At 33.6% G+C, this 27,538-nt stretch overlaps 3 protein-coding genes across 5 annotated transcripts in view; 2 read left to right on the top strand and 1 right to left on the bottom strand.

Moving 5' to 3' along the window:
* Nucleotides 1–1,162, bottom strand: part of LOC114326333 (putative zinc finger protein 812) — a 60,599-nt gene extending 59,437 nt beyond the window's left edge. Inside the window, exon 1 of one of the 2 annotated variants that reach the window (XM_028274662.2) lies at nucleotides 956–1,162. In XM_028274662.2, coding sequence (XP_028130463.2) covers nucleotides 956–1,075 — 120 coding nt within the window. In that variant the 5' untranslated portion in view covers nucleotides 1,076–1,162. The other variant, XM_050654209.1, reaches the window with a different exon arrangement.
* Nucleotides 1,163–2,170: 1,008 nt separating this feature from the next.
* LOC114326330 (autophagy-related protein 16-1) lies at nucleotides 2,171–25,849 on the top strand. Of its 2 annotated transcripts, XM_028274660.2 has the most exons (3): nucleotides 2,171–2,281; nucleotides 2,487–2,560; nucleotides 17,999–25,849. In XM_028274660.2, exon 3 carries the CDS (start codon nucleotides 18,065–18,067, stop codon nucleotides 19,712–19,714), a length of 1,650 nt encoding a protein of 549 aa, XP_028130461.1. In that variant the 5' UTR covers nucleotides 2,171–2,281; nucleotides 2,487–2,560; nucleotides 17,999–18,064; the 3' UTR covers nucleotides 19,715–25,849. The 2 variants fall into 2 exon arrangements, with proteins under 2 accessions (XP_028130461.1, XP_028130460.1); XM_028274659.2 differs by lacking the exon at nucleotides 2,171–2,281 and having other exon boundaries at nucleotides 2,487–2,674.
* LOC114326332 (proton-coupled amino acid transporter-like protein CG1139) overlaps nucleotides 2,505–27,538 on the top strand; it is a 101,046-nt gene continuing 76,012 nt past the window's right edge. Inside the window, exon 1 of the mRNA XM_028274661.2 lies at nucleotides 2,505–2,674. Coding sequence (XP_028130462.1) covers nucleotides 2,603–2,674 — 72 coding nt within the window. The 5' untranslated portion in view covers nucleotides 2,505–2,602. The remainder of the gene's footprint in view (nucleotides 2,675–27,538) is intronic.

Here is a 27,538-nt window from a genome sequence, read left to right as displayed (position 1 = left end):
TTAACACGGCCTTTCACAGAACATCCTACCGTAGTAACATGCCTTTAGATAGATATATGTGCTTCCTTAACGGTTTTAATATGGATCTGTTTAATATAAGCCTGGGCCAACTGAGGAGATCTCTTGCCATGTGATAATTAGGTTTCATCTTGCAATGTTGTTGTATTTTATTATTGTATTTGTGTTTTGTATAATTTTATTGATTTGTTTCAGTTACATGTGTACATTTTATATTTTATTTTTGTAACTGTTATGTTTTGCATATCTTGCCTGGTGATTTTTCAAGCCTTTGCTTTTCTCATTTTTACTTTTTATATTTTAATGAATGATTGTACCTCATTTTTTATTGTATTTTTACTGTTAATGGGGTTTCCCGTGGGTAAATAATTAAATAAATAGATAAAAAATAAAAACATAAAAACACTAATTAGGCTATAGGTGGGTCACATGACCACCTAGAGGGCTAAAAATTTCAGAAAGTTAGTTTCACTATATATGCTAAACGGTGACCTATATGGAATTGGAATCGAGTTGGGGGCACTTTTCATCATCTTACCCGGATAGGCCCTTTATAACATTTATTGACACCTTGGCTGCGTCGTGTGTATCATAACGCAAGGTGGCAAATGGGGTATACAGGATATATATGCCTCGTAATGCACCCAACATAAGTTTATAAATATCTCGAAACGCAACGTTAAATAAATAACTAATAATTTAGAGGATATGTACTTACTTATTTAGTGACTTTAAACATGAATACCTAGTACCAGCACTGAAGATGGAATATTTATTCCAAAAACATTGTGATTAAGTCCAAGAAGGTTCTATAAATAATGCATTTTACAAAGGATATTTTAATAAAAAATTTGTGATAATGGTATGCAGCCTACTATTACAGGAAATGATTTTTCCTTGTGGGATTCAACATTGCAAATTTGTAAATGAAGTTTACCTGATCTCCAAATAGCTCTTTTAAATCAGCTTTTGCAGTACTAGACCTGTTCCAATTCTCGTCGTCGTTGATTTTATCTAGTGGCACGTCGTTCTTTTTGCAAACCAAGCAAGTAGGCATTTTAATTTTAAAACATAATCAAACAAATGAAGTAACAATTATTATTTGTTGTTTTGTTTACGCTTGCAAAAAAGTAAAAAAGATAAAGATAGGTTAGGTGTTACGTCAATGTTAAGATGTCAAATACATAAAACACAAAAATTTGAAAACAGACCGAACTAAATAAGCTCACAGCCCACAGCCCGTTTTTTAGTTCAACCGAACTGAAAATTAGAGCAGAGGGAGCAGAGAATATTTAGTTTTAAAATGAACATTAAAAACTTCGGGAAATTAAAATTGTATTTCTTTTTAGCTAATTCTATTTATCTAACAGCTTTAAAACCAAGAAAAGAGAAAGAGCTCTTCCTTCAGAGGGCCTAGATTCCGTGCACTGTAGATATTTACATGTCGCTTTCTATCGATATTTGAATATCAAAATATATGAATTTTTAGCTTTAATTGAATTATTTTCTAGTTTTGCTCTAGTTTATCAATTAGAGTATAACCTAGCAAAACTAGAAAATAATTCAATTAAAGCTAAAAATTCAAATATTTTGATATTCAAATATCGATAGAAAGACACATGTAGATATCTACAGTGCACGGAATCTAGAAACACCTAGATTCCGTGCACTGTAGATATCTACATGTCGCTTTCTATCGATATTTGAATTTTTAGCTTTAATTGAATTATTTTCTAGTTTGGCTAGGTTATACTCTAATTGATAAACTAGAGCAAAACTAGAAAATAATTCAATTAAAGCTAAAAATTCATATATTTTGATATTCAAATATCGATAGAAAGCGACATGTAGATATAGTATTTTTACTACAAAAACGTTATTACGTAGGTCAAAATTTTTGACGTAAGAGAACTGTCAAAACATTAGAATGTGACTTTTCATTATTGCTATGTTTATTATAAACACGGCAATAATGAAAAGTCACATTCTAATGTTTTGACAGTTCCCTGACGTCAAAAATTTTGACCTACGTAATAACGTTTTTGTAGTAAAAATACTATATCTACAGTGCACGGAATTTTGTGTCGCATGTGACGTCATATGTCAAATATGTCAATAACTGTCAACAGCTCTGACAAAAACTCTCTGTCATGTCATTTAAAGTCGCCTTGCCTTAATTGTCACTGTCACTTTGATTATTAGAAAATTTGGAAGATTAAAGTAGAAAAATAAATATTTGTAGTTATTAACTGTTTAGATATTCGTAAGTTGACTTATCTCAAATCTTTATTAAACATGATTTTAAACTTTACGATTACTACATCGTGACATTCTGTCCATTTGCTGTTTTAATCGTTTGTTTAATTCTTCTAAAATGTTTGGTAATCTATTTACTATAATGACATGTGGAATATAACTAATTTTAGTTTGAATGAGCTTGCCGAAAGTTTAAAACAAGTACTTTTTAGATTGAGCAGAGAAGCTACCGGAAAAACAGATATAAATGAATACTGCACCAGCCCTTCCATTGAAGTCTACTTTCGTAAATATACTTCTTTAAGTTTCGCATGTATCTGTATGTTGCATGGACATATTTAGCGATTTGTATGATTTGCACGAAGTTCATCTTTATACTGTATTATGCAGCTTTGTACAGGTAAACACAATTATTACTATATTTAAGAATAAACTAATAATTGTTTTACTACCATCAATCAGTTTATTAGAATGAATGAAAGGAGGCCCTGATTAAAATCAAAGTAAAATAAAATGAAATATGTGTAGTTAAATACCACCAGCACATGGGTTGGTCCAGAGCCGGATTTAAGGCAGTGGAGGCCCCTGGGCAAAATTGTTGTGGGGGCCCTGTCCTACTGTATTTTTAAATTCAGTAAAATTTAAAATTAAAATTTGTTACAGTACAATATTAAAAATAAAAATAGTAGGGTGTAGGGATGAAGTCCGGATACTTTTCGAGATTTTTTACTTAAATATTCCTTGACTATGTCGGACATATCTTATTGCTTTAAGACATCGTGCTCAATGCTCATTATAGAGAGATGATTCAAACGCTTTTGGCCCATCATAGACCGAAGTCAATTTTTAATTAACTTAAGTTTTGAGAGTAGGGCTTTTCATTCACAGTCATTTGTTTCGAGCTTGTGTCATGTATCTTGTCTGTGTATAATATTAATATACACGGATTATTCGACATATGACAGAAGCTCGAAACAAATGACAATCGATGAAAAGCCCTATTAACTCTCCCCACTACAGTTAGTTGGCATCAGAAATATAAACTAAGTATCACCTCAACATTTCGAAACGCATCATTCACATTCTTTTCTTCTAGTAATCGGTATATTTAAAGTTCTTTGCTTATATTTAATAAGCAGAATTCGTCTTTGAAAAATTCTACAAATTGTATTAGTTCGACACCTAGAATTTCATCTAAATCATTGCTATAGATGTCAGTACCTAAGCTTTGATAGCTCTGAACCTAAATGATGTTTTATTCTTCATGTGCCGTGCTTGATTATCGAGCATTGGCTATCAAATTGGCTATAGTAATTTTGTTCATGGCAGCTCGGAAAATGGATGTAGAGGATCTGTTAAACCATTCTCTCAGGTGTTTAAGCCGTGACATTCTTCTTCGACCTGCCCCTCTTCTTCCGTCTACCTTGCCTTGTATTATTAAATTAAGTATATTATATCTCTCTGGGTGCCGCATAACATGGCCAAAATATTGTACATATATGCATGACCAAAATATATCTAAATGATGTAAAAACCCAAAATTGGAATGAATGCATTTATATGCAGAAAGCCTCTGACTGAGGTAATGAGGTGATCTATAATAGTGATAAAGATAAAATTTTGAGTCCTAAATTTCTCTGATGTTGTTATTTCAGTCTCTTGAGATGTTCGATAATCCAGTGGAGTCAGGTGAATATTCCGTAGTCATTTTCTATGTGCCAAATAGTTTTGACTTTCGCTTACCATCGTGACTCGTGTCTCATATGTTTTAAAATTGTCACGCCTTGACTGTATAAATTCTTTAAGTGATCTAAGTGCTGCCACTCCTGAATTAAGGGAAATATTTAGATCTTGGAGAATACGACTTGAACTGTTTGTTTTCTCTAAGATTTTATTCCAAAATATTGCAAATATTCCTGTTTGCAGTAAGCACATTCGATTATTTATTTATATATATTTACGAGCAAAGCTCATTGCAATAAAACATTACAGAAGATATGAAGAACTAACAAAATATTACAAATATACGTAAAATACAATAAGATACAATAAACACTACGACAATAAAGCAAGTCAAAAAGTAAAAATAACAGGTAAAGATATATAATCACAAGTTTAAAATATTCAAGAACATAAAACTAGAGGGTGCAATCCTTTAGCGTTTTTAAAAATCGCGAACTATCCGCAAAGAAATCCACACAATTGGAGCAAGCATTTGCCTGTCTAGAAACCCTCGAGATGAAAGAATTTGCAGTGAAGTTAGTTCTGCTGATGGGAGTATGAAACGTAGATCTTGAACGTGTGATTCTGGAGGGAATATGTAAACCTACTTCCTCCAGGAGCTCAGGGCAGTCGTGAATTGAATTTATAATATTATACAACATGTACATGTCCTTCTTTTTCCGTCTGCTTGATAAGGTGTCAATGTTAAGTTCTAGTTCAAGATCCATATAATTCCAGTCTCTACGGTTTGTTTTGAATGCGACGAACCTAAGGAATAGGTGCTGGATCCTTTCAATCTTACAGTTGTATGTCTCATAGGCGGGTGACCAGACGCAAGATGCATATTCCACGATTGGCCTCACCATTGCACAGTACAACAGTTTAAACGATCTCAACTGCTTAAAGTCTTGGGAGCATCTTTTAATAAAACCTAACAGTTGAAGCGATTTTGACATGATATTGCTTATATGAATATTGAAAGATAGTCCAGAGTCAAGTGTAACTCCAAGATCTTTTATGGATATGGCTGTTGTGATATTTATATCACCTATTTTGTATGTGAAAGAGATAGGACTTTTCGAACGCGTGAATGAAATGTGAAAACATTTGCAGGAGTTGAGAACCATGTCATTGTTGCTGCACCATTCATTCAACCGATTCAAATCGGACTGAAGCCTTAAACAGTCGAGTGGATTCCTAATGTGGCAGTAAAACTTAACATCGTCAGCAAATAAAAGAAATTTCGCATATTGGAAACAGTCTTTTATATCGTTAATAAAAACATTAAACAACAAAGGTCCAAGATGAGATCCCTGCGGTACGCCCGAAGGGACAACTATTTCGTAGGAAAAATAGCTGTAGAGCTTGACGATTTGTTTTCTGTCCAGAAGATATTCCCTAAGCCACAGCAGAAGTGAACCATGTATCCCTAATCGCTGCAATTTTTCTAATAGAATATTGTGATTAACTCTGTCGAAAGCCTTAGAGAAGTCGGTGTACAGGGCGTCCACCTGTAGTCCTTCGTCCAAGGTGTTCAGTAAGAAGTTAGTATATGTCAGCAAATTGAGTTCAGTTGACTTATGGCGCTTGAAACCAAACTGCTGTTCCAATAGAACACCGTTCAAGGAGGGTGTAAGGAAATCGCAGACAAGTGATTCGAATAGTTTAGGAATAGAGTTTAGGATACTAATAGGTCTATAGTTGGACACAAGAGTTTTGTCACCTGTTTTGTGTAAGGGCAATAGGAAACTGGTCTTCCAAACATTTGGAAAGCTTCCACTAGCTAAAGACTTGTTAAAGATGAGAAATAATGGCTGAGCTAAATTAAATGCACAGTACTTGAGCAAGCTTGATGGGATGCCATCAGGTCCCGGGCCTACAATTACAATACAAACAATTTGTATCGCTACGAGTTTTAAATTGTTACTTCTGAAATTTTGAATAAGTCTACTTTAGTCTGATTATAATCTTTAACTAGTGCCTTTGCGGTATCACTCCTGGATAACCATCTAGTAGTATTTACTCTTTTAGGAACAATAATATTTCTGCCACGGTCTGCGTTGCTATCGCTTAAAGATGCAGCTTTTAAGCATTTGATTAACAAGTTGTATCTATATGTAGAGGAAGTGAAAATACATATAGTTCTTTTAAGAAATCAGATAATTCTGTAGCAGCAGAACAGCACTCAGCTGCAGCTTTTGCAACTGAATTTAGAGAGTGGACGGCACAAGTGTTTGTATAAAACAAAAATAATTCTATGTGAATAATTTGTTGATATTTTTTGCGTTTGAGGCTTGGTGGGGCCCCCGGGCAGCTGCCCAGCCTGCTACCCCTTAAATCCGGCCCTGGGTGGGTCTGGATTAACTTTACATTTTGATTTTCATTTTTCTCTCATATATTCATTATTTTAACTATTTAGAATGGGAAATAAGCCACAATATTATTAAAAAATGATTTTTATTAACGTTTCGACGCCCAAATCGGGTGCCGTTGTCAAAATTTTGATAAGCCACAATATTATTAAAAAATGATTTTTATTTTGACAAAATTTTGACAACGGCACCCGATTTGGGCGTCGAAACGTTAATAAAAATCATTTTTTAATAATATTGTGGCTTATTTCCCATTCTAAATAGTTAAAATTGTAAAAATGCCACAAGAAAATAGCTTCAGAACAACAATATTCATTATTATTGACCATAGGCCAAATGTGATGGATATTTACAAAAGCTAGGTTTGTATTGTAACAGACCTCGCTCATATGTAGTCCTGGGACCAGGGCTGTTTTGTAACCGATCAAAGTCATTTGAGTTTCAGAGTGTAAGTACTCTCATGTATTTTGACCTGCTGAATTCCAATTTCAAACTTGCTTTTGCATCGGAAGTGACTGGAACTTGTTATAAACAATTTAATTAAACTATTTTCAATGGGAAATAAGCCACAATTTACTAAAAAAATGATTTTATTAACATTTCGACGTCCAAATCGGAAGCCATTGTGAAAATACAAAATACTACTAAATTAAACAAAAATGTGTTTGCTTAGTAAAACCTTCTTCTAATAATTTAATTTAATCTGACTCATTTATATCGGCAATTCCGACATGTATTATACATTGTTTATTTACGGACTTGCCATTTTTACAAATCAACTCAAATTTAACTAAACTATTAAAGCACAATGTGATTACATAAAAAGGTATTTTCGATCTCATTCTTAATAGTACTTAGTGATAAATGAAAAAAATCATTACTATTAAATTTGTTTGCAATTATACACATTCTCTGTAAGGGTTTATTTACAGTATAAGTTTGATTATGAAAGATATTTTAAAGTAGAAGACTTTAAAATGATATTGCCAATATTGATCATTTGCGTTCCTAGGACAAGTTTACTAAAAGATAGTTCATTCGATTACATGAAATCAACCCTAACTCAAGAATATTCGCCACAAAAAATCATAGCATGTGATATGTCTTTAACATGTTGATGGACAGAACATTTATAAACGTCTAATTTCCATTGACGTAGCTTAAACATTTGATGCACTGTCCGCCAATGTGTTAAAAAGACAGCCAAATGCAACAGTGGCAGTAAAATTCTTGTGCTAGAGATTTCATAGTAAATCATGAGGGAAACCCAGGAAAAAAACCTCGTGATACTATCCTATATATATTATATAAAATACTATATATTAAAAATAAACAATTTATTTGCAACTTTTAGTTTCGGTATTACATTGCATTTTGAATCCACATTTATATTTTTCGTTAGTATGACATTTATATAAATAACACAGATTTGAATTATCACAAAACACATAAACAACATGTCTTAAGTTTGGCTTTTTGATTACATCTATCTACAGTAGTTTTGAAAATATAAACAAATTGTACTCAATGTTCTAAACATATTACTTTAATATTTATAAACAATAGATTAAATAAGATATATATTTATCTATTTATAGTTTAGTTATTTCCTGACCGTAAATTATTAAATAGAAATTTTTTAATTCCTTATTCCTATTAGAAATTCCAAACATAGTGTACAAACCAACAAAGTAAACACTACAGCATTAGCCAAGCATTCCATAGAAAATAACCATGCTTTTGATTTTGAAAATGTACAAATTTTAGAAAAAGAACAAAACTACAACAAAAGATGTATATTGGAGATGATCCATGTAAAGAAAGACCAAAATTGCATAAATAATAAAACTGACATCAAGGATCTCTCCAGTGTATATCATAATTTAATAAATTGATTTAATTTTTATAAATGTACAATTTGGCAAATATTTTAAATACGGTCCTTAACGGACGTCAATTTTGAATTCTGCCATATGGTTTCAAGAGTCAAGCTCGCATTCCACAACAAAACGCCAAGCCAACAAGTGCAATGTAAATTTTAGTCTTTTGTTTTGTTTTATGTAATGTTTACAATTATTCATTAAAGTGCTTATTGAAAATGGCAATTAGCCGAAACGTTTAAGCCATAATAAAGTGTTTTATTTTTATCAGACCGAAAACCCAGGAATTAAAAAATTTCTATTTATCTATTTATATCGATTTTAAATGATATTTAAAAGTATATTATGTAATTGATTTTTTGAAAATGATTCCGCTTCAAATGACCAGACTGTCAGATATCTTTTAAAAATTAATTTCTAGTGGGAGATATTTCTGTATTGGCTTTAAAAACATTGTATTTTAGTTGAGAATCAATTCATTTTGAATATTTTCTTGCAATTCCTAGTGATTACTCCTATTTTTCACACTTGCTCTCTGCTTTGTGATACATTCATGGATATTTTTCTTGTTTTTTTATTCCTTTGCTTGCATCTTCACTCTGCTTCTTGATCTGTTACTTGGTAATATATTTTTAGTGCTGCAAACTTGTTTGGCTTTAATTCATTAGAATGTAGATTGAGTGTATGTTCTGACATTTCTATTTTTTTTAAATGTATTATCTCATTTTGTGGAATAGGAGCCTTTATATAAACTCCTGGACAAAATTAACGCACCACTCATATTTTTCTCAATAATCTTTATTTATTGATCATTTACTGTGCGACAAGTTGCCTATGGACCTTGTTTGACAGTGACAGTTGTTAGATATGTAAGCTAATAATAGTGGTGTTTTAACAATAATTTGTATTAAACTTCGTTTTAGACTAAAAGTGAGTTAAACTTTTCATAAAAAGTGCTGATTAAAGCAAAGTGCTTGTGAGAAACAAGCTTTTTATTATGATATTTTTCATCACATGCATGTTTGGAAGTTCATTTGCATAAAAATCAAATAAAAAATAAACCGCCAAAGAAATTTGTCAATGGAGGAGGCAGTGCGAGCATCGCATCGACTCTAATAGATGAAAGATATTCAATGCGGTACGTTGCAGGTTTGTTAGGAAGACATCATTCCAGCATCAGTCGCAAGGTGAGGCGATATAATGAAACAGGGTCGTACCATCGAAGACCAGGACAAGGGCGAAAACGTTGCACTAATCAAATTGATGATCGTTTTTTGAGACAACGTGCTCTCAAAGATAGGAGAGTCACCAGCAATTTGCTAAAAAATAAACTAGCAGATGTTCGAAATGTCGCGATATCGTCTCAAACAGTTAGAAGACGTTTAAATGAAGCAGAATTGAGCAACAGGAAACCGGCCAAAAAACCCTTGCTTACCAGAGAACACAGGGTTCAGAGATTAAATTTTGCAAGATTGCATCAAAATTAGACCATCAATGATTGGAAACGAGTTATTTTCTCCGATGAGACTAGAGTAAGCCTAAAAGCTCCAGATGGTCATGAGCGTGTCTGGTAAAGGCGAGGAGAAAGGTTTGCCAGCTGCAATATCTCTCCTAATGTACCTTTTGGTGGTGGCTCTAAAATGTTTTGGGGGGAAATTTGTTTTGAAGCTCGTGCGGAGTTGATCCCCATACGTGAGGTCTATGAATGCCCATTATTACTTAGACAATATTATTGTCGAACATGTAATGCCTTTTGCTCCGTTTCTTGGACCTAATTTTTTATTCATGCAAGACAACGCTCGTCCTCATGTGGCTCGATAGGTTATTGTATACCTAAATGATGTTGATATTCCATTATTAGAGTGGCCACCTAAGAGTCCGGACATGAATCCTACAGAGCATATATGGAACTATCTCAAAAAAAAAGATTCGAAGTCATAAACCCCCTATTGCCAATCACAACCAACTCATTGAGGCCGTTATTGAAGAATGGGAGAATATTCCGCAAGATTTTGTTGAACATTTGATATCAAGCATGCCTCGACGCATAAATGCATTTATAAGAAGTAGAGGAGGGCCTACACGGTATTAGTGTTGACCCAGATGCATTTTATCGTGTTACTTTACTTATTTTTCTCTTTTTGCAATTTGGAGTTATGCTAGCTTATTTAAGCATTTCCGGCAAAAACAAATTTTTAAAGAAACAATAAGGCAAATTAAGGTCTTGATAAAGTCATGTTGGACTTATTTGTAGGTGTTTATTATTATTTCAATGTAAGTTAGTTTTATTTTGTGTTCATATTGTAAATATTTAGATTAATTAAAGTGGTGCGTTAATTTTGTCCAGGAGTTTATTTGCTCTCAACTTTTTTTGAGCTATTTCTAGTAATAGATATTTCTTAATATGCAATCCTTAATGGTAAATCCTAAATGACATAATATTAAGATATATTTCAAGGATTTTGTGAAGATTACTTATTATATTAAAAATTCACTTATTTGTTTAGGAATAAGGCGATATGAATGATAATTTAAGTATGTGGACAGTTCAAAAGGTGAACTGAATTTTTTATTAAACAATTTGTGAAAAAAAAAATTAAAAATTCAATCGGGATAAATATATTGAATAACTTACAAATTATTTGGGCCTTCTAGAAGAGATTTGGCACACTTCAATAACTCATTGATTGCCATAATTTCACGTCATTATTAAAAAATAAAAGTGCAAAAATAAGGGGTTTTTGCAATTATCTTGGTCAGTTGTTTATGTACTTTAATTTAGAAACTCGCAAATTGAAGAATTTTTTAAGATCTAAATATAACGTTTAGTTGAACCGTTTTTCTCTAAAATGTATAAAAAACGTTTTATAGCCAAAAAAATTCAATGATTTTTTCACAGATAGACTGTGGTATGAATATATTAATTTCTATATTATATAGTTATCATAATAATGAGTAAGTAGTGATTACTAATACCATGTTTATGTTACAATTCTTATTCAATGTTGGTCTACTAATATTTTCTACATTTAGGTACTAATTAATCTAATATTTGCTATCGTTTAGGTGTCAGTAACAAATTAAGAGTACTATTCACCCATTCCTAATTACTTCCACTTACGAACACACACAATTAATTCATTCTTCTACATTATTATATTAAACAGGTGACAATTTTTATTTTGTACTTACAAAAAGCTTTAACATAGAAAAATGTAATTTATTGTTTTGTTAACTGCTTCTAGAGGTACACTTTTTTGTTTTTTTTTTTATTTTAGGGATTGCTGAATAGGACCCTTAATTTGCTATTGCATTCGATAGTTATTGTCTATATTGGTTTTAGTAAACTTCCTGTGTACGAAGGGTCTGTATAGTTGTTAGAGACACCAGTTGGCTCAATATTTCTATAATTTTGTCTTAGTTTGGTCTTTTAATCTTGGTAACTGTCTAATTTTTGGAAGAAATAAGGAAAATATTTATTTTTAGATATTGTGTTGTTTTATTCCTCCATTCTACAAGGTTATACACACTTTTTTCCAGTTGTTTTTATGTTGTGTAAATATTTCTAGCATCAATGTTACAGAGACCAAATATGTGGTTTGTTAAGTCTTATAATCAAAATTAGGATTAAAGTAAAAAGGCCAGGGGGACAGAAAATCATCTTGACCAAAGAATCATAATCAACAGCTGATGTATGCCTCCCTTAGGTGTGTCTATGACATTAAACGAATGACCAGCCATTTGTTTGATGTCATCAGTCCATCTGGTTTGAGGTGTGCCTCTACTTTTCCTATTTGCTCTTATTCTCCATTCAACAGTTTTCTTCGTCAAATGGTTGCCTTCCATTATTTCAGTTGTCTAAAGAGTGTTTAAGTAAACCAAACATACAGCAACATGTTTCATAAATAAATCTTTGAGGGCACCCAATGTCAAAACTAATCAAACTCCCCATAACTTATGTGAATTTACTCATATATTTTTCCTAGGTTTCATATAATGCTTTTTGTCTAATAAATTCTTTTTCCCTCCTCTTTCTTCTTCTTCTTAAAGTTCCCTCTCCTATCGGAGGTTGGATATCACAATGGCTATGGTCACTTTGTTGGCTGCTGCTCTGAATAGTTGTAATGAACTACAGTTAAACCATTCTCTAAGGTTCCTCAGCCAGGAGATGCGTCTTCTTCCTATGCCTCTTCTTCCTTGGATCCTTCCTTGCATAATAATTCTCAGCAACCCATATTTTTCTCCTCTGGTAATGTGACCCAAATATTCCAGTTTTCTAGTTTTTATACTTTTCATAATTTCTAACTCCTTATTTAAACGTCGTAGCACTTCAACATTGGTAATCGTTTGAACCCACTGAATTTTCAATATTCTTCTGTAACACCACATTTCGAACGCTTCTATTCTTCTTATGTGTTGTCTCTTCAATGTCCAAGCTTCCATTCCGTATAGCAATATAGAAAATATGTAGCATCTTAGAGCCCTCAATCTGAGAGACAACTGAAGGTCTTTGTTTGTAAGCAGTGTCTTCATTTTTATAAATGCTTGCCTTGCAGTTTCAATTCGGACTTTAATTTCTTTGCTTTGGTCATTTTTGTCATCAACCCAGGTTCCCAGATATTTGTATGTCTTAACTTTTTCTATTTGGATTTGCTCTATCATTAACCTTTCATTTCCATGTTCTGTTTTTGAGACAATCATAAATTTAGTTTTTTTCTTGTTTATTTTTAGTCCGTATCGAATGCAATAATCGTTAATTCTATTTAGCAATTCTTGTAGTGATTCCAGGGTGTCTGCCATTATAACGGTGTCATCAGCGAATCTTATGTTATTTACTATTCTTCCGTTTATAGAGATTCCATCACTTAGCTCCGCTATCGCTTCCTGAAATATAGCTTCACTGTACAGGTTAAACAGTAGCGGCGACAGAACACAACCCTGTCTTACTCCTCTCTTTATATCAATATTCTTGGACTCCTGTTCTTCTATCTTTATATTGGCCTTTTGATTCCAATACAGATTGATGATAATTCGTAAATCTCGTCTGTCTATATCTCTGTTTTTCAATAATTCTATTAGTTTTTCATGTCGGACCCTGTCGAACGCTTTTTCGAAGTCGATGAAACAGGAATAAATATCCAGGTTCATATCTAAGCATCTTTGAGAGAGGACATTAAATGCAAACAATGCCTCTCTTGTTCCAAGTCCTTTGCGGAACCCAAATTGGGTATCATCCATATCATATTCTAGCTTTCTGTATAATCTTCCATGAATCACCTTTAGAAATATTTTGAGGGTATGGCTTATTAGTGATATTGTCCTATAGTCCGAACAATCTTTGGCGTATATTGTTTTTGGTATTGTTACAAAGGTGGACACCAACCATTTCTGAGAGATTTTTCCGGTTTTATATACTTCATTAAACAGATCCAGTAGTACCGGTAGAGTTTCATCGTCTAGACATTTCAGTAATTCCGCAGGTATTTCGTCTGGACCTACAGTTTTTCCGTTTTTTGCGTCTCTTCTTTCAATTTTTCCTCTTCTTTCTAAATTCTCCCAAATGAAAATCGAGTGTACCTAATATTGGACTTCTATCTTGTGAGCACTTTTACTAATTGATACTTAAGACCGATTTGTTACCAAGTTTCGATTCTTATAAAGAATAGATCTACCACTACTATGGCCTCTTCTATGGCCCTTTCTATCAGCTTGTCTATTCCTTCATTACAATTTGTTCACGGTCTACCTCGTTTTCTCTTCCTTCTGGTTGGTGTTATAGTATTTCCTTTGGTATTCTGTTTATCCATTCTTTGTATATATACGAACCAGATAAATTGTTTTGTTGATAAGTCATCTGTGATTGTTCATTTGATTTCCATTAATCTAATGCTTTCGTCGGTAATCCTTTCTCTTCTAGATCTTCCTGCAGCTCTTCTCCAAAAATCCATTTCCGTTGCTCTCAGCGTTGCCATTGTTCATTATTTCAGTGCCCATACCTCACAGCTGTATAAGTGATATTTTTCACTATAGTCTGATTTATATCCCCTTTTTTTTCCTTGCTGATGGATTGCTCCCATAAAATGCTGTCTAAGATTGTGATGACTTTTCTGTCTACCGTATTTTTTTCTCTTATGACTTTGTCTAATGTTCCATCGTGCAAAATATTGATAGTACCTAGATATTTATAGTCGTAGCAGTGAGATCTCTTTGTTGTCCTCCAATGCACAGGTATTCGGTTTTCTTTTTATTGAGTTCTAGATCCCATATATCATACTTTTCAATTAATTTTTGAGCCATATCGCGTTAAGAAGAAGGATGTATTTTTTCGTTCTTAATCCATATTTTACTTTATGTCATATTCGACTTTCTTCTTTTAACAGTCTTTGAATAAATAAAGTTATGACTATATATTCAAAATAAAGGCTTTAATCTATCCTTATTAGAAACTATATTCTTCTTCTTTAAGTACCGTGCCCAAATTTTTAGGCGTAGGTAGCTTCCGTAACAATTTGCCGATATCGTTCTCGATCTTGTGCGGTATGTAACAATTGATCTGCTGATAAGCCAGTCCATTGACGAAGGTTTCGGAGCCATGAATATTTCTTTCGACCAGTTCCTCTTTTTCCGTCGATCTTTCTGCAGCATCCTGTATCTGCTACCTCTCATTATATGCCCCAGATATTCAAGTTTTCTCTTTTTTATCATATTCATTAAGTCACCTTCGCCTTGACCTACTCTGTTTAAGACTTCTCTGTTTGAAATGCGTTGAACCCAAGATATTCTAAGCATTCTACGATACGACCACATCTCAAAGGCTTCTAATTTGTTCATCATGTTAACCTTCATGATCCAGGTTTCACATCCATATAGTAATACAGGATACACATAACATTTTAGGAACTTGATTCTTAGTTGTAAGTTCAGGTGAGAGTTGCTCAGAATTATTCTAAGTTTCATAAATGCTCCTCTTGCAATTTCTATACGAGTTTTAATTTCTTCATCCGGATTTAGTGTCTCGTTTATCCAACATCCTAGGTATTTAAAACGGTTAACTTTTGTTATTGATTCATCATTGACAATTAGTTCCATAGGGCCGACGTCTTGTTTACTAACCACAAGTAACTTTGTCTTTGTTGCATTTATGTTAAGTCCGTTATTGGAGCATTCTCTAGTGACTCGATCTATAAGGAATTGAAGATCTTCGATATTTTCAGCCATGATCGCGGTGTCGTCTACATATCTGATGTTGTTAATAGTTTCTCCCCCGATTCGAACTCCACATTGTCCTTCCAAGGCTTCATTAAAAATTATTCCTGAGTATACGTTAAACAAAGTTGGGGATAACACACAACTCTGTCTGACACCTCTTTGAATGCAAATTTTGTCTGTTTCTTTGCCGTCTACCAGAATAGAAGCTTCTTGATTCCAATATAGATGTTGTAAAAGTCTCAGATCTTTATCATCTATTCCAATCATTTCTATCAACCTATCATGTTGAACTCTATCAAACGCCTTCTCAAAATCTATAAAGCAGACGTAAATTGGTTTCTGTACTTCCCATGATCGTTGAAGTAATGTTAACATTGAGAACAAAGCTTCCCTTGTTCCCAATCCTTCTCTGAAACCGAATTGTTTGTTTCCCATTGTCTCATTAGAAACTATGGAAATTAATAAATTAAAAAATACAGATATAATTCAGAATGCCCCAACTAAAGACAAACATCTCCCCACTTCTCTGTTTATTCAGTTAAAGACTACAAAATGTAGACGCATAGTAAAATCACATCCCTTGAAAAAGACACTTTGCCGAAACAGCTGTAGTGATGTAAAACACTGAAAATAAAAGTTTTCAGTGTTTTATTGTTAGATAAATTGAACTTCCATCAAGTATCCAATAGCGTTTATCCTTGTATCTTCTTTATTTTTCTACAACATTTTTAGCTAACGCCTTTTTTAAGGAAATAAAGCACAATTTTAATTAACAATGCTCTATATTTGACGTTTCGATTTCCACCTCGAAGGAAATTTAGATTTTTGAAATGTCAAATGTAGAGTATTTTTTTATTAAAATTGTGCCTTATTCCCCTTGATATAAAAATGTCATAATCAGATAGTTTCTTCTTCTTCTTCTTCTTATATTAGGCTTCTTGGCCTGTTCTTAACTGATTTTGAGCTTGTATTCGTAGCTGTGATGTTGACTGCCAGCTATCTCGCCACCTTTTAAGGGGCCTTCCTATTCCTGGCTATACGGGCTATTCTCTTGCTGTCCATTCTCGTCACATGCTAATTCCACTCTCGTCGTCTCTGTCTTCCCCACCGTACTATATCTTGTATGTTACAGAGATCTCTTATTCTGTCGTTCGATATTCTGTCTCTTAGTGTTTTCCCAGTTATTGACCTCAACGTTCTCATTTCTGATGTTCTCAGTAACCTCTTGGTTTCTGCTGTGCCACATCTTGTTTCTATCGCGTACGCCATGATCGGTCAAGATAGTTTCAGAATCAAATTTTTAGTTGTTCCACAGCTGATTCTACTTAACGTATTGGAAAATTGGTCATTGGTAGTAAGTTTAGTTTTAATTGCAACTTTATTGATGGTTTGGTAATTCTTGTATCTTTCCCTTTCTTTAAAATTTCTTGAAAATATGTTCTAGACCTTTGACACTTTTGGGGATACAGTGTCTTGTTGGTAGTGTGCTATATTCTTAAACTTGATGTGGTTTAAAGGATTCTATCTAACACTTTCTTTTATATGTCCTTTAACATCTAGGTGTGTATCATTGGTCTGTGCTACATACTTCTAATGTTTAAAAATGTACTCTGCCTCAAAAAGATCGCATAATACAGAGCAGTATAATAACTCAGTAATAGAAATTTACTATTTTAATTGGGAATACGCCACAATTTTACTTTAAAATTGTGTTTATTTAACGTTTGAATCTCCACTTCGGAAATCGTTATCAAAATACAGAATATTAATAGAGTAAACAAATTTTGTTTTCATGACTCATCCATATGGACAATTCAGACATATATTATATATTTTAAAATGGATGGCTTTGAAGTGATATTTATATGAAGATAGTTCATTCGATAACAAATTTAGGAGAATTTTACTGTCATCGCAGCATGTGGTTGTTTTTTAAAAACAAATCACATGCTATGATTTTTCTGACGGATATTCTGAAGATAAAGTTAATTTCGTATAATCGAATGAACTCTCTGTCAATAAAGTTGTCCCAGGAACGCCACTCATGAATATTGGCAATATCATTTTAAAGTCTTCTACTTTAAAATATTATACATTGTATGTCTGAATTTTCAATATAAATGATTCAGATAAAATTAATTTACTAGAAGAATTTTTTACCAGGTAACAAAAAACAAAATTCGTTTAATTTATTAATGTTTTGTATTTTGAGTAATTCGAAGTGGAAATCGAAACGTCAAATAAATTTAAATTCAAAATAAAATCGTGGCTTATTCATAATAAAAATAGTAACTTGCATTAAGGTGCCCTAAGAAAATAGCTTCAGAACAATAGTAATCAGTAATAGAAGTCTCAATAAGTCACTATACACTTGAAGATACGCGGTGGAATTGATTAGAAATGAGTGAGTTCAGTGAAGTGATTGTGATGTTTGTGTTACTGTACCCTAAAACGAGTTACTGTACCCTAAAAGGAGTTACTGTACCCTAAAACGATAGTGCATCCCGCAAGAAGGTTCTAACACGTTTTCATTTGTTGTAGATCCAAACATCCACATTACAAGCCAATGAGGGATTGTGAATTGTATCCTGAAATACAGATTTAGATATGACGGCATACGCTGAGACCAATAGTTGGAGAAATTCCATCCTCAATCAATTACAGGAGAGAAACAAAAGAGAAACTGATCTATTTCAGGAACTAGTGGAAGAACATACCAAAATATTCGAAAATTACAATACGTTATATACAGAAAACATTCAGCTGTCAATACAAGTAGAAAAACTTAAGGGTAGGGGTAGTCTCGGATCCAATAGTTCTAGTCTTGGCGATATTAAACTCCAAGAACGAATACAGCACTTAGAGCAGAAACTGCTCGTTCAAGCCGAGGAACTGACGGAATTGCATCGAAGAAAGGGAGAAAATGCGCAACAGATAATCGATCTGAATGCTCTAGTTCAAGAAAAGGAGAAAATAATTGCTTCCAAAAATGTGATACTAGCAGAAAACGCGGCAAAAATGGTGTCTCTCCAAGCCGAAATTTCCATGTTAGACAAATCAAAAAACGAACTGCAATATCTTTGGGATACTCTTAGAGACGAACACCAAGCGCTCCAGATGCTGTTTACGTCATTAGAGGACAAATTGAGAAAGGCCCAAGACGAAAATAGGCAACTGGTAGAAAGACTTATAAAGTACAAAGCGAAGGACGCAGACCGCATGAACGAAGAAAACGATAATTTTCTTAAGAAACGCTACGCAAAGATGCAGAAAGAGATAGAAGAAGCGTGCAAAGATACTAGAGGATCACCCGAAGAACTGACTGAAGGTTATGGTCCTTTATGTACTTCGAACCTACCAGCTAGTTTAAATGTTAAGTTTGATGCCCACGAAGGAGAAGTTAGTGCTGTCAAATGGAGTCCTCTGGAGAAGCTTTTAGCTACGGGAGGTGCTGATCGCAAGTTGAAGCTTTGGGAAATTTCTAAAGGTTGCTACGATAGTAAAGGGACGTTAGTAGGTAGTAATGCCGGCGTTATGGCTATAGATTTCGATTCCTCGGGTTCTTTAATCTTAGGTGCTTCCAACGATTACGCTACTAGAGTGTGGACAATCGCAGACCAGAGGTTACGGCATACTTTAACTGGTCATTCTGGTAAAGTGATGGCTGCCAAATTCTTAGGGGAAGCTTCCAAGGTAGTCACCGGCAGTCATGACCGCACCTTGAAAATTTGGGACCTACGTAGTCGAGCTTGTATAGAGACCAAATTCGCAGGTTCCAGTTGCAATGATCTTGTTACGGTGGATAGTGCAGGTTCAATAATTATAAGTGGCCATTTTGATAAGAGTATAAGGTTTTGGGATAGCAGATCGGAATCTAGTGCCAATAACGTAGTTTTAAACGGTAAAGTTACTTCGTTAGATTTAACAAGAGATGCCAAGTATCTCGTTTGCTGCGTCAGGGATGATACCCTTAAACTTCTCGATCTACGGATGAACCAAGTAGTGACGCTGTTCAGCTGCGATGGTTTTAAGGTGGGATGCGACTATTCGAGAGCGACTTTCAGTCCCGATGGGCAGTACGTCGCTGTTGGGTCGGCCGATGGGTCAGTATACATTTGGGGCGTGAATAGCGCTAAAGTGGAGACGATACTCAAGGAACACGGAGCTGCAGTTACCGCGACATCTTGGAACCCCTTCGGGAACTTTCTTACTAGTGTAGATCGTTCTAAGAAAGCAATAGTGTGGAGCGATATGTAAATCGATGCTTTTATGTAAATATTGTTGATCTAAACCAACTTCGAACTCGTTTTTCCTGATTTGTATTCTACGGGGCGCGTCTAAAAGCTGTAACCATTTTATTTTTTGAACCGTACTACTCACGATTCATGAATAACTGAATTAAGCCACTTGTAGATTGTTTTTAAGATATTCAGTGACCATTTTCTAAAAGAATTTGCAACGGGGTCATAAGTAATACATCATTTGAAAGCTATTAAAACTTGGTACGGTTCCAAATTTTTGTGCTATTTTGGTGTGTTGTTTCAAAATGTGGCCAGTGTACCGCCAGTGGCGGTAGTGTTACAAAAAGTTGTGCAGTGTACCTTGGTAACTAACCTTCTACACTTTATAATATGTATATGCCAACTGCCTTGACTCCAAATTACAGGTATAGGTTGGCTTCAAGCTGTCAAATATTAGTAAGGACTTTTTACGTAGGTGCAAGGGAATCATACATTTTACTTACTTGGACGAAGACACAAATCACCCTCTTACTTTCTCCAATACTCTTAACTTTTCTCCATTGGTCTCTATCTTCAACTGCTCTAAATGTTTGGCAGAATAAGTGGCTGAATTCTAAATTTGGTTGGACCACCTGGTTGGTGACAGTCCTCTTGATGTTCTCCCCGGAACGTTTCCAGAAACGCTTAATCTCTCTAAATTATAATCACCTCTGCGAACCACGTGACCAAGGAACTATGTAATGTGCTGCAGACATGTTGTGGACAGCCTTGTTTTAATGTCAAGTTGGTTAATAATATAAATGTTTGTGCGATGAGCTGTCTAAGGTATGCCCAAGCAATCTCTTCTTGATTTTTTGAGAGATAGACTGTCTTTCCAAACTTTAGTTAGGAGACTCACGGCATTTTTGTGCATACCAATGCGTCTCCAAATTTCTGCTTCGCAGTTGCCATCGTTAGTTATACTAGATCCGAGACAGATGAAGTTGTCTACTCCTGCAAGTGGTTACTCAACTGAATAGTGGTTAATCTGTCTATCACCATTATTTTCGTCTTTTTTTATTAATCTTAAGACCAACTTTGATGCTGTCCAACTCAACTCTTCGCAGGAGATCTAACATTTTTTGTTCATTTGCTGCTGGAAGTGTACTGTCATGAGCAAATCTTAAATTGGAGATTTTTCTACCAGCCACCATTACTCCATCAACTCATCCTTCTAAAGCTATTCACACAATATCTTCACAATAAATATTAAATAAGACAGTTGCAAAACGGAACTTTGTCTAACCCCTCTCTCTGCTCTGAATTGGCTTGAGAACTTCTGATCTAGTCGTACTGTTGCCATATTAGACTGATTAGGTATTAATTATGTACTGATTAGGTGGATTAAGTATTTAAAATTCTCTCGAGATTTGCATAAGACTTTTTTGAAAGCTCTTGTACCACTTAGAAACAAAAAAAATACTTTCACTGTGAGTCAGTTTAAGATAATTTTAAAGCGACAGAACCACACACAAATGTAAAAGCTTATTAAAAGACACAAGAGCTGTCAAATGACGCACTCTACTGCAAATGTTTAAGAAAAATGATATAATATTTTTGACAGATGTCAGCACAAAAGAAATGAATTTTATTAGGATATTGCAGATTATAGAAATAAATTGTCCTATTCGAGCATTCTTATATAAAAATTTAATAATACCAAGATATTAAAGTTAGTCCGTACTTTTTTACATACTTGCCATTGAACTGCACCACAGAATCACACAACAATCCAGGAACACGAACACACTGAATGGCACAAGCGTGACCAGACATCTCGTAACGCGACAGTTCGTAACCGGACAACTGGTAAAGGACAATTCGTAACAGCGACACTTCGCAGCGGCGACAGTTCGTAACTATACAAATTCGTAACGTCCAAATTGAATTATTCTGTTTATTTTTGTTAACGTGGAAACTAACTGTTATTACAGTTATAATTAAAATTATATTTATTAATTTAACGAATCAGTACCGGGATAAACATGTTTAACACATTTTATGTTTCGTGTTTCAGAATATGTTAAAAGTCTTTAAACACAAACAAATATTTAAATACATACAAACTTTTAACAATATTTTTAAAAGTTTATCCCTCTTATTGTTCCTTAAATTTGCATATACCTAGACAAAGGAATAATGAAGTAATTCATGAAATATTTAAGCAAACAACCGTCTTTAGACATTCCCAATTTTCTAGTAAAAATTTTGTAAAGGAAAGATTATAATTACCTATTATTATAATAAACCTTGTGATTGGTTATAGCGTTGGGGTATTCAATCAACGGTTATAGTTGATACGAGGAATGGTTTTTAATACTTTAATACTTGGTTTAAATACATTTATTATATTCTGAAAGACGAAATATGAAATGCCTTAAAAATGTTTATCCTGCTACTGATTCGTTAAATTGATAAACATAATTTCATTTATAATTGTAATAACATTTAGTTTCCACGTTAACAAAAATAAACAGAATAATTCAATTTAGACGTTACGAATTGTCCATTACGAATTTGTATAGTTACGAACTGTCGCTGTTACGAATTGTCCGGTTACGAACTGTCGCGTTACGAGATGTCATGGAACCGTCACAAGAGCTTCCAAATGAGGAATTCTTGCCACATGATCCTGTTTGAAATTATTTTACAAGATGGCGCTCGTCCGCCATTTTTAATAACAACGTTACAAGATCTTACAAACAATACACAGACGGCTTAGTTTAGTTCCTCAAAAAATTATTATTAATGTAAGTATGTATTATGGTTCAGATAATAACGAGGGTATGGACTTTGTACGCCCACTTTTTGTATATTTTAAACTTTTAAATAACTAAAGGCCTATATACTGTGACATTGTGATCAAATAATAAATTTAATATATATATAATTATTAGCACAAATTGTAATACTTTTTTCAAAGGCTTTATTGTATTGGAAATGTGGGGGGAATGCAGTGGCGGCTTGTGGTTAAATATAGGTACAAAATAATTTTATATAACATTTTATTATCGCGTTCTTTCCTTCTTTATGGTTATTGTTCTCATTCATAATCGATTCCAAATTTCAAGTCTGAGTTATTCTTCTTCTTCTTTAGTTACTGTACCGGGTGTCCCAATAAGAATGGCTCTCGGCCATATCTCAGGAACCGTTTATAGTACAGCTTTGAGAAAAAAATATTTATAACAAAAGTTGCCTCGGGAAAACCCTGGAATTTATTTTTATAATTGTAGGCCCACTGCTAGAGGGCGTACTTAAATATCAAAAATAAAAAAATCAAAATTTTACAAAATTTACCGAATGAAAGTGCACTGGAAATATAATCATCGTATTCTTCATAAAATTCTGCGCATATTTGATTTCACAAGTTTAAGTCTACCTTTGCAAATAAGAGGTGGGGGTGAGTGGGAACCTTCTTATGAAAAAATGGCTGTAAGTCCGGTTCTGCTAAATCGAATTTTGCATACTTGGTCTTGTTGAAAACAGCTCTTTTTCGTCAATTTAAGAGTGTTATTTTCGAAATAGCCTAATACGTAATATGCCATCTAGTAGGCGTTATTTAATTATTTTCAGAAATCTAGTTTTCTTTGGAAAATATTAAATACAAGTATGCATTTTTAATACTGTATTACAAAATTGGACTAAATTGGCAACATAATACCGAAAACCGCATGTCGATACCTTTTTTATATCTCGAGGTATCTCAAGAAACGTATAAATTTTAAACAACTGTTAATGTCACCGGTAAACGAAGTTAAGGAAAAATAGTGTGCTATGGAAAAAACAAAGAAACATTTTCCAGATGTAAACGTATATAATTAATTAAAAGAACAATAAGACAAACAACACTATAAAATATAACAAAGAAATAAAAGCAACTACTTACTTAGTGACGACCTAAATGTTCAAATTGTTGCCCATCATTTTCGATGCAAGCATTTACTCTTTAAAGAGTAGATTGAACAGTAGTCTCAATTTCTGCTTTCGCAATGCTTTGAATGGCGTTTCGTATTCTCTAGATTCTAGATCATGTTTTCTCGAGTAGTGGGACTATCGGCAAAAACAAGGTCTTTAATCCGTCCCCACAAATAAAAGTTGTTATATTTTATAGTGTTGTTTGTCTTATTGTTGTTTTAATTAATTATATACGTTTACATCTGGAAAATTTTTATTTGTTTTTTCCATAGCACACTATTTTTCCTTAACCTCGTTTACTGGTGACAGTAACAGTTATGTTTAAAATTTACACATTTCTTAAGATATCTGGAGATACAAAAAAGATATCGCCATGCGGTTTTCGGTATTATGTTGCTAATTTGGTCTCATTTTGTAATACAAGATTAAAAATGCATACTTATATTTAATATTTTCCAAAGAAAACTAGATTTCTGAAAATAATTAAATAACGCCTCCTAGCTTGCATATTACTTATTAGGCTATTTCGAAAATAAAACACTTACATTGACGAAAAAGAGCTGTTTTCAACAAGACCAAGTATGCAAAATTCGATTTAGCAGAACCGGACTTACAGCCATTTTTTCATAAGAAGGTTCTCACTCACCCCCACCTCTTATTTTCAAAGGTAGACTTAAACTTGTGAAATCAAATATGCGCAGAATTCTATGGAAAATACGATGATTGGATTTCCAGTGCTCTTTTATTAGGTAAATTTTGTAAAATTTTAATTTTTTAATTTTTGATATTCAATTACGCCCTCTAGCGGCGGACCTACAATTATGAAAATAATTTCCAGGCTTTTCCCGAGGCAACTTTAGTTATAAATATTTTTTTCTCAAAGCTGTACTATAAACGGTTCCTGAGATATGGCCGAGAGCCATTCTTATTGGGACACCTGGTACATTTCTGCCAAGGCATCCACTATTCATTAATTCTTGTAAGATGTTAGGTAGTTAGGGATTAAATGGTTCTATGCCATTTCAACCCCATACTAATCGTACCATTTCAAACTATGGATTTTCATCCATTAATGAATCGTTATGCATCCATGACATATTTTTACGTCATAGAGCTCTTAAGATGTCTTCTGAGCTCTTCAGTCCCCTTACTTTTTATTAATTCAAAGTGGTTTCTATCCTCCAGGCAAGCCTTATGTAATTCTTCCGCGTATCTGACTTTTGTCAAATATTTTAAGAATAATCATGATTTCATACACTTCAAAAGCTTTTCATGTTTATTAATATATCTGGCCAATATTGTCCATGCTTATATCAAACTTAACAGTTAAGCATCTTCTACCTATAGATGAATTCCAATCTGCGAATATTCAAAAACTTTCGAATTTTTTGAGACAACATTTTTGGTTTTTCTATTCTGCTCTTTATTTCAGGAACACAACTATCTTCTACAACAACTATCTTCACAAGCATCTTCTACCTATAGATGAATTCCAATCTGCGAATATTCAAAAACTTGCGAATTTTTTGAGACAACATTTTTGGTTTTTCTATTCTGCTCTTTATTTCAGGAACACAACTATCTTCTACAACAACTATCTTCACAAGCATTTTCTACCTATAGATGAATTCCAATCTGCGAATATTCAAAAACTTGCGAATTTTTTGAGACAACATTTTTGGTTTTTCTATTCTGCTCTTTATTTCAGGAACACAACTATCCTTTAGCTGCCAGCTCAAGTATGAATTCTTTATCCATCTACTTATATCATTCTTCTTCTTGTTGTACGACTCTTTGGAGTTTGGAAATCCTCATGGCTATCCTGATCTTATGCAGGTACAGCTGATCTAGATTATTTTACTTCCTTTTTTATTGAGAAAACTTTTGTTTCGTTGTAATTTTCAATACATATTATTGCTGTCTTTTTGACAACACATATTGTGATTTATTATCTATAATTTCCATCTTATATCTAGTCGCCACTGTAACGTTAATAAAAAAAAGCTTTTTAAGACATCACTTTCTTTCAAATAAAGACTATTAACTATATTATCTATTTTATGTACAAAATGTTTAATAATTTCCTAAATGTTTTTATAAAATAAAAACTGTATATATATAACCAAAACGGTGCAACATCCGTAGGTGTCATGAGCTATAAGCATTTAAATGTAAATAAATAAAATTTGTCAAATTACTTGTGTGTTTCAATCCTGGCAATAACTTCTTTTGGCCCAGACCACATCCTTATCAATCTGTGAATATTGGTATTAGTATTAGTACGTATAGAGAAGGAAACTATTGAGTAGGAGTTCAAAGGAATTCAACATATCGCTCACTGAGTTCTAGAGTGGCACATTTTCAGAAAATGGTGTTTTGTGATAACCGCTACTTAAAAATCACGAAATTTCACTTTATAATTGAACAAAACCGGCATAAAGGTAGCTTGCATAGAATCCCCTAGATAGAGTTGTACCACGTGCATATTTCCCTCCATTTCGCTCGAGCGGCAGCACTATACCGTCACATATTTAATATACCGTTGACTTTAGGTGTCTTTGTGTTGTTTCTACGTGGAATACCGGCACATTTTCATAAAACTAATGTTATGTCACTATTTTAATTTTTATAACCTTCAATAAAAATATCTTATTTTTTAGTCTATACCGGCACATTAAAAGTTGTGCCAGTATGGAATGAATTTTTTGGCAAAAACATCCTCTTTGTGTCACCAAAATATAAGGTTGTGTCGGTATAGAATTTACTTTAATTCAAACACTTTACTTAATACCACGAAAGAATAAAACTTGTGCCAGTATAGGTTTACTTTTTCTTATATTTCACTTAGAATGTAAGAAGAAGAAGAATGTAAGAAGTGGGTACAAAAAAGAATTAAAGGCCTTCGAAACTCTGGACAATCTTATCAAACGTACAACAGGAAGATAGACGTTCCAGCCAGATCAGTTAAAGATCCGTGTGACATCACTAAATGCAGGCAAGCATGTACCGGAAATGCACAGAAGAAGAGAGACGAGCGTTTTTAACCTTCGGAGTACGAAGACTGGGTCAAACGTGACCCGAAATTCAGTTATATCTTAATATTTTATGAAATAATTTTTATACAAATCCGATTGATCGTAAGTTCTCCTTATTTGTTTCAATCTATTTTTTCGTATATAATTCGTGAACATGCAAATTACAGTTTTTCCTCTACGTAACATCTATGATGCCGGGTCAGTCCTGACCCGGTCTTCGGATTTCGAAGAATATTTTCAATATGTTTGTAGGTACACGTAAATCGCAGCCGTCTCTGTTTACGGTTATACGTACAGTGGAACCCCGATAAGTCGGCCTCCGATAACCGGAAGTCCGGCTAATCCGAACCGATTTTCATCAGACAAAACAAACATTTTTTCACTTTGACCAAGTTTTTTACCAAGAAATAAACAATACTGTATACAACTGTACGTAATTTAGATGTATTGTGCATAGTTTATGTATTTCATGTTTTTGCAATTATAATGGAGTTTACCTGTAAGTATACCGTGTTTTATTAATTTTTACCATATTCTCCGGCTAACTCGGATTTTCGATAACTCGGATCGGCCGCAGTCTCGATTAATCCGACTCATCGAGGTTCCACTTTATTCAAATATATAGCCGGAGCAAATTTACCTATGTCCGTTTTCTGTAAGGTATTAAAATCTGGCCGCCGGAGCGAACTAGTATATGCCCATGGGTAACCATCTAAAAAAATTTAAATACAGTGGAACCCCGATAAGTCGGCCTCCGATAACCCGGAAGTCCGGCTAATCTGGACTGATTTTCATCAGACAAAACAAACATTTTTTCAGTTTGTTTCAGTTTATTGACTGAGTTTTTACTA

The sequence above is a fragment of the Diabrotica virgifera genome, chromosome 6 (genome assembly GCF_917563875.1).
Source record: "Diabrotica virgifera virgifera chromosome 6, PGI_DIABVI_V3a".
Lineage (NCBI taxonomy): Eukaryota > Metazoa > Arthropoda > Insecta > Coleoptera > Chrysomelidae > Diabrotica > Diabrotica virgifera.
The sequence above is the reverse complement of the archived record's forward strand: the minus strand, read 5'-3'. Positions and strand labels throughout refer to the sequence as shown.

Excerpts from the sequence above, each read along its gene's own strand:
- LOC114326330 (XM_028274660.2), top strand. The coding sequence starts at position 18,065 with ATGACGGCATACGCTGAGACCAATAGTTGGAGAAATTCCATCCTCAAT.